This window comes from Lepisosteus oculatus, chromosome 3 (assembly GCF_040954835.1).
Source record: "Lepisosteus oculatus isolate fLepOcu1 chromosome 3, fLepOcu1.hap2, whole genome shotgun sequence".
In the NCBI taxonomy this organism is placed as follows: domain Eukaryota; kingdom Metazoa; phylum Chordata; class Actinopteri; order Semionotiformes; family Lepisosteidae; genus Lepisosteus; species Lepisosteus oculatus.
In genome coordinates this window covers 39462055-39475466 of record NC_090698.1, presented here as the reverse complement: position 1 = coordinate 39475466, position 13412 = coordinate 39462055, and the positions used below count along the sequence as shown (strand labels likewise).

The 13412-nt window shown below is 33.3% G+C and overlaps 1 protein-coding gene across 1 annotated transcript in view; it reads left to right on the top strand.

Annotated features, from left to right (window-relative positions):
• The window catches only part of parp8 (poly (ADP-ribose) polymerase family, member 8), a 104494-nt gene extending 91440 nt beyond the window's left edge, over nucleotides 1-13054 (top strand). The window contains exons 20-26 of the mRNA XM_015365111.2: nucleotides 922-1034; nucleotides 2058-2130; nucleotides 3958-4027; nucleotides 4426-4502; nucleotides 6885-6954; nucleotides 7059-7143; nucleotides 9393-13054. Of these exons, the coding sequence (XP_015220597.1) occupies nucleotides 922-1034; nucleotides 2058-2130; nucleotides 3958-4027; nucleotides 4426-4502; nucleotides 6885-6954; nucleotides 7059-7143; nucleotides 9393-9495 (591 nt within the window). The 3' untranslated portion in view covers nucleotides 9496-13054. The remainder of the gene's footprint in view (nucleotides 1-921; nucleotides 1035-2057; nucleotides 2131-3957; nucleotides 4028-4425; nucleotides 4503-6884; nucleotides 6955-7058; nucleotides 7144-9392) is intronic.
• The last annotated feature ends 358 nt before the right edge of the window (nucleotides 13055-13412 follow it).

Below are 13412 nucleotides of genomic sequence, written 5' to 3'. Positions count from 1 at the left end.
GAATAGTGTAAAAAAGTCTTGTGACAGACTATAGGAAGTTACAAGGAGGTACTCAGGAGTTCTTTTCCAGAACTACAATTTAAGAAATAAAAACTATAGAAGAGAGGAAAACTGATATAGTCTGGTTTTGGAGTAGATTGGAACAGCTAGTGCCAAAACCAAAAGTCTATAAACCCAAACTTAACACTATAAAACCTTTGACAATTCTGTGGGTTTTAAAAATAAATGAAGAATGGGTTGTATATTATCTGGAATGTTTTTTTAGTTGGATGGCATTCTGGTTAGAGCTACAGCTTCACAGCTCTGGTGCTGGGTTCAATTCCTGTCTGGGGCACCTTATTGAGTTTTCACTTTAGTGTAGTTTTCCTCTGACTGCTCTTTCCGATTTACTCCTACTTCCAAATACGTGCTGGTTAAGTTAGGCTGGTTTGGTGTCTCTAAACTGTATCTATGAACTTGTGGGTATGTGTCCAGCAATAAAGTGTTGGTTTATCCAGGTTGAAGTCTTTCTAAGCAGCTTTCTCATAATGGATGGATTTTCTTACATAATTGTTGGTGTTTTCTTTTCTTTAAACGATAAATAGCAGACTATTATTGAATGTTACTATTCTATAAATACAGGTCACTAATACAATTTATACTCCACAATGTTATGGATGAAGTGAAAAATTTCGAAATAATACACAACTTGTTTTATTTTCAGTTTGCTATACCTGTACACTTTGCAAAATTTGAGAACATAATGGCAAAAATCGTATAAGGAAAAAAAAATTTCACGGATAATTTTGGTTTCTGTCAAACATTTTTTTAATTGCTGTAAGTATGACACTGAAGTCATACGAAGTGTGAGATTCAGTGCACATCTAAAAATAACAAAGCTCTTTGAGAAGTTTTAACATCTCTTTTTTTTTTTGGTGACAGCAACTGAAGTTCATGCACACCCCTCACCAGTTCCTTCTGCTCAGCAGTCCGCCGGCCAAAGAATCCAATTTCAGAGCTGCCAAAAAACTCTTCGGGAGTACCTTCGCATTTCAGTGGGTTTTCTTACCTTTCTCTTTTGGACCTGTCTCTAAAGAATTGATTCACCATTGTTTCAATTGCATTTTTTTTGTTTTGCAAAATCAAAATAACTTTGTGTAACTTTTTATGCATATTTAAATACTTTAAGTTCATTATCATCAGAGTTCTCAGATTTTCTACAAATGTCAACAATATTTAAAAAAAATGAAAAAACAATGAACAAGCACAAAGCTTGCTCTTCACTGATTAACCCACATCTCGGCAATTCACAGGGTATGCTTGTACGATCAAGGTTGATCTACCTGAAAAGATATTATACTAATATCTTTATTAAATTAAACTACTAAAAAACATTTTCCAAAAATTGGACTGTACACATTGATGTGTGGTATAGTTGCTTAGAGCCAAGACTTTTTGGAATAAAGCTCTTCTTGTAAGACTTTGCTGCCACCTTTTGTCTAATTATTCAACAAGACTTGTTACTCATACTATGATGATCAGCGTTATAAGCTAAGGATTTGCATGATGCAGAGGAATAGGCAGCTGTAAATGAACACAAGGATATATACGTCTTGTCAATTATACCTCCGAGCAAGATTTTCATTATAAAGTCTTTCAAATCAGCCTAAAAAAGTAGTTGCATGCACGTGCAGTTGCATCATGATACATTATGATAACATGATAACTTGTTTGGCCTGCACTATCAACTGACCTTAATCCTATAGACCTCTGGTTGGTTATGGGGATAAATAAAGGATCACATGTCCTGGACCAGTATGATGTATGGCCTTGATCAACATGCTGTGCTTGCAATTGAAGGAGACATGATTATATGACCACTTTGCAACCTCTTGACATGTCTTAGCTCAATTCAGTATTGTTTTTTCCACTGCTAATTATACATCCTTAACTCCATATACTTATATGTGCCATGTGATATCCATTACATATCTACTCAAATTGTCTCCTTATTGACTGCAATACTTTCACAACTGACATTCTTTAGAAAAAAAATGGATTTGTTTTCTGTTTTTCAGTGGTTCACACATAGAGAACTGGCACTCCATACTGAGGAATGGTTTAGTAGTTGCATCAAACACAAGACTACAGGTAAAATAGTGCTTTCATAAATGCCTGAATATCAGTAAAACCCAGTAAAATCATTTTTATTGAAAGTTACAAGCATGTTTAAACATAGAGGCAGAAAAATGAGAAAAGACATGGACAGTGCATGCAGAAACTGTGTAGCATGATGTTATCACAAAAGTGAGAATGATACTGTTTTTAGGTTTTTCATTTTGACTATGTTCTTTTTTTCCCCATAGTAAGACTACAGCTTAATGTTATTATCAGATGGATAATTGTCTGCTACCTCAGATTACCAGTATTGTCATAATTTTTGGAATAAATTGATCAAGGTCTTTACTTCTAGATTTTCCTTGTACAGTATGTGCATCCCTTAATCTTTGGAATGTTTTTACTGAGTATAGAACAAGACTAGAAACTGTACAAGAAATATTTTTTAATTGACCAGTAGATACAGTAACTGATTTAACAGTTGATATCGGCACAGTGTCTTCTTTATTAAGTGTTATATTATATATATAAATTCACAATGATAAACCAGGAATTAACTGGATTTGCAACAGTTGTAAATGTATTTACAGCAAAACAAACTAACAGCTGTACATGGTCTGTATTAATACTAACCTATAAAATACATTTTTAACAATTTCTTTAAGTTTGGATGGGCAGGAAATAAATGAAAAAACTTGAGTTATGATTAAAGTGTTCAAAAACTCATCACTGTTGTAACCGACTGCCTTTTCAGTTCAGATTTGTCCTTTCCAACATACATAATTTACAACTGCCCATATTCACTAAATGAATGCACACTGTCCTCATTTCTAATTTAATCCAGCAAATGATGCAGAGAAAAAATGTAATTATTGGAACAAGGCAAATCTTTGCAGGCAACATTTACATTTTAAAGGTTTAATGTACATTATAGATATGCCACTGCTTATCAAGAATTGGATGCAAGGAGGTTTGGGGTATCTATTCATAGGAGAATAAATCTATTTTTTAGAGAACAATGAGAAGCAATTATTCTAAGAGAATTTAAATTTAGGAATGTGTTGATAATGGATGCTGTAATCCTTTTGAAAACAAAAGTGTAACTAGGGCACACTATAAAGAATGCAGGTAAGATAATTTGAATAAAACTCCAAATTTTACAAACTCCTTTGTGGAGTTTATTTTGTAGCTAGTAATACATCAATGCTTTGTCATTCACTTTAAAAAAATCATTTAAATGTATTCCTATTTTTCATGTCGGGTATTATACAACACTAGCTGTGTGCAAACTAAACATGCCAAAAAATGCTGACAAAACACTCATCATAAGTTAATTGTTTTGTTCAAAGTATTCATTTAACTTTCAGGACTTATTTAGAAATACTTATCATACTGTAGGCACAGTCAAGTAGAACTTTTATCATAAACCAGCAGCAAATCTCTTAAGAGTGCAGGTAATTGAGTACAGATGAAGAAGAAGTAAAAATTAAAATTCCAGTAATATATCAGTCTCACAAACTAATCAAGTTATTTAAAGTCCTAAAACAAACATCAGACACTGAATACTCTCAGATGAACACCTGCATGTCTCCTTGATTCACACAATTACTTTTATAGTGTCTTTATTGATTGTAGTTAACTTTCAAGAGATACTGTACCTGGACAAATCAAAATTCCACTTCAACTGAAATAAAGAATAGCTCAATTGCTGAGTTAAGATTTATATTTATGAAGTTAAAATGTAAACAATATCTAAGAGACTTTTGCTTTTATTACTGAAAAAGACAACAGAAAGTATGTTTTCGGAGAATGAAGTAATCAATCAAGAGACTGTTCTAATGTTCCATTATGATTGTGTAGCTTCATGGAGCCATCTATGGAAGTGGAATCTATCTCAGCCCATTGTCAAGCATTTCCTTCGGTTACTCAGGTTGGTATGATGAAGCTTGTCCTTTGACAAATCTCGGAATACAGGAACATAATTCTGTATTGACTGTTAAGTTACTGGTATAATACAAGTTTAGCAAGTTTAGCAGTTTAATCTGTCAAGACCAAACTTAGTTTTTGAATGAAAAACATTGGGATACATAAATAACGTGTTTAGTGACAGTCCAAAACTACTTCACAAAAGAAAGATTTAAGTCACACACTGGAGTGTGTGGTAAAAATGATTTATTTTCATTATTAATGGATATCATATAAGAAATTAAATTATGGAGAAGCTGTGGATCTTGACAGAACACGATTAAGTGTGGTTAATTTTGATATTTAATGTGTGTTTAATTTTTATTAGCTTTGATTTTGAAAATGCTCCTTATGAACTTGTAGGGATGAACAAAAAGCAGCAGAAAGTGACTTCTAAGGATGATGCTGCATCAAACAGTAAGGCCAATGTGAATGGACAGGTGAGATACAGTATACATATTTATATGTAACAGTTCATTGGGAGAAGACTGCAGAAATTCAAGCCCCATTCACTTTTTTATTTATACATACAATTGCAGCCATTCAAAGTGCGCGGTACAGACACGTACCGCAGGTAATTGGCTGCGGTGTCGCGTATCATGACGCAAGATCACGCTGGGTACCGCGGTACGTGATTGGTTGACCGATAGGGGCACTCGTGGTCCGTTGGTCTGTCGTAGAAAGACTTACTGTAAAAGTCTTTACTGTGCCCGTTGTAGATATTGAATTTTACCACTGAAGGGAAATCTTAGTAGCTGAGCATAAAAAGAATAGGAGCATACTGTAACGCGTGTGAAGGCCATAAACGATATTAATTATGGAACATAAACATACAGTATATAGCTGGTCTTGGTACACAGCAAAGAGTGTATTAAAGGATAACACGCGTTTGCGATTTAAATCAGAACACGATTTAAATCAATATAAATGTTTATATTTTAACGCATACTGTCCAGCCTCCATTTCTCTATAAAAATTTACTCTGTTGCACACACACAATAGAAGCAGGAAGCAGAAGCAGGGACCGTTGTCAGAAGGGAAGAAGGTGACTATTCATTGTTATCAAAAATGACTTAGAATCGATCATGTTGTGATATTTTGAAATATAAAAGTCAATGGATTGTCCATAATATCGCTATTCTATTTTTTCGAAGAAATGTTTGTTAAAAGAAAAGTCCAGCACCAGCTGGATTTGAACACACAACCTACCAATTGTTAGTCAGGCACGTAGACCAGTAGGCTACAAGACAACTCACATGAACAGGGAGGCGAAACAGCCCTACACAGCCCTGTCGCAGTACATGAATATAATCATACCGTTATTAAATTCTTTAGATACGCGATTTCATATTATATTGGCAGAAAAGCTTAAAACTACCACTTTTTCACATGCTATTTCACATGCTATTTAAATACTTCGATGCTTAAAATCGTTAGGGAGAAATGGAATACCGGTGTGTATTTTTCCTTTAAAGTACCGATTCCTGGAATCTGACTGGCTGACACCCTTCTGAAGTGGTTCCATAAAATCTGGCATACGGAAAAGAAAGCGTTGATAAATACAAGTGTCTTTTAATACACTCTTTGCTGTGCTCTTGAGAATCCTTGTGATATTTTGAGCTCTAGTTGAATGATAAGTGTCGCATTTTAAATCATTTTTGTAGTTAGAAATTATGAAACACCCCGGTTAAAAGCAAGGACGTTTTTATGCCCGTTGAAGTAAAACAAAATGCCTGACAAAGTATGGCTTGGACAGATTCCAAGTGCTTGTACAAATGTGCTAAAGAAATTATACTTTGAGTATACAGCTTGTCCAAAGTCATCCATTATTAATACTATTAGTAATATCTTCAGTAAAGGCTTTGATGCATAAATATTTCTGATAAAGGTAGGTTGTGTACTTTTGTCCAACTGAGCAATCTTGCTTTCATAAAATATACCAACATTTTAATGACTGATGATTAACATGCTGTAATACACAGTTCAAAATTAAAGGCTCAAATGCTGTACATGAGAGGTTAAGCTCCCCCTGGCGGTTTTACAAGGTGACGCCGGATAGTTTCTGGCAGAGCGTCAAATGACGCGCGATTAACCACGTGACACTGCGTGATACCGTGTGATACCATGTGATACCTCACCCATTTTGAATGGCTGCATCTGTACATTTTTAAGATGTATCTAAATTTGATGACTGATGATTTGAGGCATCAGCTTTAGTCATTCTGGGTGTGTTCACAGTATTGATGTCAGTAGTTTGCTGAAAATAGGCACCTGATCTATTAGAGTGTTGTGAAGATGAGCATATGGATGCAAGTCTTTTATGTCCCAACCAGACTGTGTAGATACTTTTCAAAGGTGATGTAAGTTTTTCTTTTCCTTAAAGATGCAGTACTTACTACTGTATCTTCATGTATACATACAGTATCTTTCTAAAACAATATGTTTTTAGAATAGTATTTGGTATTAACACCGTGTCTTGTACATTTGGCATACTGTCTTCTGGAGCATGTTGTGTGGAACTTCAATTCATTTTGCCCGCTTTGTGTTTCCAGGAATGGACACTAGCAGTAGAGCCTGAGCCCAAATAAACTGATTATTTTTATACTGTCTTTCAGTGTGTAATGAAAGCTCTATCACTCTAAGCAAGATTCTCAAATTGTAAATTCGTTTGCAATTAATTTTGCAGCTCCATGTTTACCAGTGCTTCTATAGATATTTAACCATTGCTTAATGAGATCAGCTCTCATTTTAACTGATCTTCTTGTTCTATTCATTTAAATGTATTGGAATATGTACTTATTTTCTGCTATTTTGTTGCACAGTCACAGAAAAAGGGACAGCATCCACAGTTTTTGCAAAGCCGTAATTTGAAGTGCATAGCCTTATGTGAAGGTATGTTCGTGTTTCAGTCTTGATTTTACATGTAGTTTCTAATTGGATTTTATTAATTTAAAGGAAAAAAGTATTGAATAAATGAATTATGTTTTTTTTTGCAGTTATTACTTCTCCTGATCTGCACAAGCATGGCGATATCTGGGTAGTTCCAAACACAGATCATGTCTGTACCAGATTTTTCTTTGTGTAAGTAATGTGTTACTGAGATTTATTCATTTTCCTCACAACAGATAAAACCAAAGTAGGTTGATTTACTTGCAGGGTGAACCCAAGCAATGCCTGCAGTATTCTTTAATAATTTTTTAAATCATTTTATTTTTAAATCATGCCTGTTATTCACACTAATCTACAGTGGTGCACATAAGAAAAAAAATTCTCAGTTCACTGAATTAAAAAAAAACATAATTTAAAATAGATATCAAACAATAACACAGAAATTGTGGGGAAAAAAACTCCAAGCAATCATCATCACACAAATTTTGCATTGGATATAAAGTCCTTCAGTTCAGTGTCATATGCACAAGCGCAATTAAATGTGTATTTGCATGTATTTGTATTTGGTCCAATACAAAGACATTAAGGAAACTTAAGCTTGTTCCACTTACAGAACCCACAACGTTAGAAAGTGCTTCTTATTCTAAGTTTAGTCTACGTAAGTACATTTGTAGTTTCCACTTGTGTGCTTCGGTTTTGATCTTCAAAGTTGATCCTACAGTACATTGAGTTGACTTGAAGGATTTTAAATGCTTGAATGAGGTCCACTTTTCTTTTTCATACTATAAAGGTTCAGGTCTTTTAGCCTGTCAGTGTAAGACTTTCATTTAAGACTAGCAGTGTATCTGGTTTCTCTTCTCTCTTGTGATTCCAGAGCAGCAATATTTTTTATGTAATATGATGACACCCATTGTACAGAATATTCTCAATTTCTTAACTCTTATTAGCTACATTGTGGTCACACAATGGAAAAAACAGTATTTGTGGATAAGTAAAACACTCCCACTGCCACTATCTCAGATGTGGATGATGAATTTTATGCTATTTATTCTAGCTAATATTTCCTTCTGGAAATTCTCGTGCTGTAGCCACTGCTGTCTGAAACTATTACATACTGTACAGTTGATGGATCAAATAGATACATGTGACACTCCAGGGACAATGTGGTGACCCTCTGTTTTCTGTGTGTCCCTCACAGAACTGGTTTTATGGTTTCTCTATACAAGTCTGCTAATTGTTGAGGTAGAACATCTCATTCTCCAGACAGCTTTTCTAGGTAGGCTGCATTCTGGGGATCGGCTATCCAATTCATGCAGTACATTAATTTAAAAAAAATGTCATCACTTGAAGGGATACAGTACATTTCATATACTGCTTCCTGTTAGGGTACTGTTATTTTGGAATAAAGGGGAAAAGTTTTTAAAATCTTCCTCTTTTTAATTTTTAAAATAGTGCTATCCTTGAAGCTATGCTCTTTTTAAAGTTATTTTAACACAATAATGTTAGGTTCACATTTAAAAAGTCACAGCTAAGTACACATATTACAGCCCTTTCGAAAAGCTGTCTTACCATACAGCAGCCCACACACACTCAGTTATATAATTCTCCCTTATATATAAATATACTTTTCAAAATTTTCTTTTGCTTATTTCCATCTGACATATACTGTAACAGTCACTATTAATTATGAATCAACACTAAAATATTTACTATAAACAAAAGGTGAAGATCCATTGACTGATATGGATGAAGTCTGGGTAAAGTTACCAAAGCTTATCTGGATTATGTTACCAAGACTGGACCTAAGGGGTTGATGACTCAGTAGGAAGAATAACTAAAATGTGAACAAAAACCTGTTTGTTTCTATTATTTTTTAAAATAATTTGTTTTTATTTTTTCTATTTTTTTATCATACACACTTTTACAATATTTTTATTTAAGCTATTTTCACAGCTGTCAACAAGTAATAGGTTTATCCCATGCTGAAAAAAAGAAGAAAGAGAACACAACGTTTCGGCCGTGGAGCCTTCTTCAGGTGTCTTCAGGTGTGAAGACACCTGAAGAAGGCTCCACGGCCGAAACATTGTGTTCTCTTTCTTCTTTTTTTCAGCATGGAATAAACCTATTACTTGTTCCTTTGCTGCCTACGCATACTGTTGCAGCTACCCACCTGAACTGCTGTCAACAAGTGTTACATTTATTAATAACATTAATTTAAATATGAACTGGCCATTAGAAAATGTGAAATTAAGACTCTGGGACTGAGAAATGTTCATAAATTACCAATATTTGTGTTCAAAAATATAAATTGATAAATGTAGCTTCAATAAATCACCTTGGATAAAGCATCTGTTTATGAAAATAATAATGAAAGTGAATTAATAACCTAAAGTTAGGGGATGTATTCCTTTGAAGTAAAAACACCTTTACTTGTCTTTCAGATATGAAGATGGGCAAGTTGGTGATTCAAGCATCAACACGCAGGACCTCAGTATCCATAGGGAGATACTTCGAGTCATAGGCAATCAAACTGCAACGGGATAGAGAATCATGATGAATTTGCTGCCTGAAAAACACTTTCTTCAGTTTCAAAGCTGGATTTTGATCTGAAAAAGTGAATTTATCTAATTTGTAACACATGAAACACTCTTATCAAACATTTGTATGTTTGAAATCTAAAATAAGAGCTACACTGTTTATACCCCTAGTACTTTAACAATGTCATTTATGTGAATGTGACTTAAGAAGATAGTACGATTTTGAATAAGAAGTTTATAAACTATAGAAACTAAGAAAGTCATAGCCATTCAGGAATTTACAGTTTGAGTAACAATCTACTTACTATTTTTAGCAAAAATTGAAATTGGTAATACACTTTCTTTCACCATTTTGAACCTTCTAGTTGTTTGGCCTGTTTGGGAAATGTTCCCTTCTTCCTGTGAAATACAATTCCAAAAAACAGACCTTCCTGTTTTATTCATGAGAGAGTTTTTTTTAATTGCAATCCACTTGTCATCAATTTGAAGGCATTAATATGCACTTTAATTGAATTTTGTGTATAACATAATAAATGTTAAATGAAATGCTGTGTAAATGCTTTTATCCCCCACATGTTGCTTTTTAATAATGAAAGATCCTTAATTTGGCATTTTACTCTTAACAGTATATAATGTTTGTGGATCCTTTGAATCAAAGAATGTAAAATCCAACCAAAATTCTGAGTGACAACAGAAAATGCTGATGAGATACTAGAAAGGTTTTTGTCACAAAGTGGTATGGAAGTTAAGTGTATTCACCATTCACCTTTGGGATCTGGCTCTGGTGTTGTAAGATAATGCTGGTGATATAAATGTTTTTGGTACTCATGATCTGAGGTCTCACCCTACCTCTTTGATTTCCTTCACATGTGCGTAAAGAAATAAGACCAAGAATTAATGGTTGCTGCTTTGTATTCCAGGAGCAGCTGGTGTACAGAAACTGGTCAGCGAATCAGTTCTTCCTTTGCTGCTTGATACTTAACTTTTGTCAGATTTTTCCCTTTTCAAATGGGAAACAACAAGGAAGAATGCACACTGTTGAAGAGCTCTCTGAACTTATTATGATTTGAATTCTCTAGAAGTGTACAGTACATTTTCAGTTATCTCTTAAAGGTTGGCACCCAAGTACTGTTTTTAGTAATACAGTTAATATTGGATGACGTTTCCATTTTTAAATAGTAAATACATGTAGAATTGTCCTCTTAGATTTTTGGCATTTGTCTGTTTGTGCTGTTCTATAAAATATTAGTTCATGAATGAGTCCATGCCCAATCCAGAAAGAACATTTTTGTTTGCCATTTGTGAAGTGGAATAATATGCCTAGTTGACACTACAAATACAAAGCCACTTTAAGAAAATATAGTTACCACAGTCTCATTAATGGGGAAGATATCAACTTATGTTTCTTAGAACAGGCATCTTTGAAAAGTGTACACATTTACAATTATTTTACTTTTTTTATTCTCTAACAGTTAAGTCTTGCTGTTTTATTGGTGTCTCCTATGGATGTCCATATTTCAACATAACTTTACGGGTCTCACTTGTATTGGGAAATTCACATTTCGACTATGAGGTTTAGGCACAGGCTTTCCTTTTATTTGAAAACATTACTTGTTTCATGGTCACTGACTGAATTTAAATACATCTGATATCTGTAATTGTTCCTGTTTTTCATGTTAATGTTATTTTAAACAGACTTCAGAACACAGAACTAGTTTTTGTAAGAGATGTTAAAGGTTTTTTTAGATTAAGCAATTAAGCAATAAACTTAAAAGTATATTCAAAATTAATATATTTGGGGGAGATAAAAGTAATATATGTATATTTGCTTGTTACCCAAGTTTGTCAAGTTTACTTTGTCCCCAGCATTAAAAATGACAAAAATGATAGTACAGAATTTTCTGCACTGATGTAAAAATCTCCAAATCTTTAAGTCTCAGAATATTTGGACTTCAGACACTTTGGAATTCTTTATTTAATTAATAGTTACATTGAATTAATCTTAGATTCAGAGTTTATTCAGAAAGCCTTCTTTGTTTGAGTATACAAACTAAGGCTGTTTAAAAATAACAAATACAACTGTAAATTGGAAAATTTAAAACAGTAATGTGCAAGGAGGAATATCCTGTTGCTATTTTGTTTTCATGTTTGTGACATTGATGTATCGGTTACAGGCATTGTTCTGTATTATTTCTGGAAATAAAATGTGTAGCTTTACTTGAAAACATTTTATGTTCATTCCCTAACACATAAATGTTTATTAGTGATATGTAAATCAGGAGGAGTAAATTCAAGAGTTTGAAATTGTACTAGGTTCATCAATTAGTGTTTAATATGTTAACTGCTTTCTCCAATTTTGCCATGACTGTTATGTTTTATTACTACTATACAATGTTTTTAATAATTACATATTAAAAAAAAATCAAATTATGTTAGAAAGAAAGTAACAACATTGCAGTTTAATTAACACTGAAAGGTCAGTTTTTGCTTCTATTTATTATTAATATTTTGATGCAAATTACATATTTCGGTCACATTGGACTTCATCATCCAATTTCACCTGGCACGTCTTGCTGTAGACTCTGTTTAGTTTGTTATATTCTAAAAAGCATTATTTGTTTAATCACCAAACACTATAGAGATATAGCATACTAGTTACATTTTCTTGTAGGAAATAAATTCTTAGTGGGTTTTCCTCAATGTGTGAAGTTTTCATCATACTACAGATTCCTTGACTTTACAAGCTAGTGCACTTGACAACACCTGATCATATTTTAATGCATACGATTTTAAAATAAAAACATTTTGTAATTTAGTCCTGTCAAACTGCAAAGGTTTTATTTGATAATATGGACACGTTAAACTATTTTAATGTACATACAGATAGGTTTTAAAGCTAATCTGGCTTCTGTTAAATGGAAAATGGAATAAAAAATGTTAACAGCTAATCTGTACCTGAAATGTATTGACTTAGTACTTAAAGGAAAATAAGGCAAAGCTTGAATGAGAGGGAGTTATCAGTGATTTTTTTGTGCACTCATCTGGACCCCGTTTCTTTTATGTGCCTTTTTCCATCTACTTTCAGTGTGGTGTAATAGTATCTTCTTTATGTATCAGATCTCTTTATATAAGAAAAATCTGCACTAAAAAGTATTACATCTACCAGTGACACCAAAACTACAGACTCATATATATTGATTACCAACATGAAAGTATCACATTAACATTATCATAAGCAAATTGGAACAATATTGCTTTTATTCAGTTTTCATGGAATTATGATGAATGGTTTTTACTTTATTTTCTTTTGTATTTTCTGCACAATATATCGAAAATATTCTGCTACTTAGCCTTTCGTGCCTTAGAAACAGAGTAATGGCAAATTTGACAGTACTGTATATAATGTAAATACTGCCACAAAAAAATACGGAGGCCAAATATTTTCTGTATTGTTTTTACAGCTTTTTTTCTTTTGCAAATGAATCAGCTTTTCTGGCTTTTTACTAGTGATGGAAATAGTAGCTTATGTATGTTTACTTTCAATAAACTCGATTTGTTTAAAAACATTTGTGATGACTCAAAAAATTATTCATAATATGTAATTCCCCCTGCTCGTTGTTCAGTGTTGAATTCAAATGTATTTTTTAATCCACATTAGTCAGACCAGTTTCTTTCAATCAGGAGTGCCTTCAATGTTGGATACACATGTTACGTGTTATGTTAACACATATAACCTAGAATCAGTTAGATCCTTGCTTTGAGGTCTCCAGAGGCTCCACAAGCACCTCTTCTGAAAATCAGTAAATCTTAGGCAGGGAGACCGCTTTGCTTCAACTTAACTGCTTTGGAGAGCACCAAGAAAGCAAGTCATAGTTTAATATCTCTTTGAGCATGGTAAAGTGGATCTTTCAGAAGTGCCAAGAA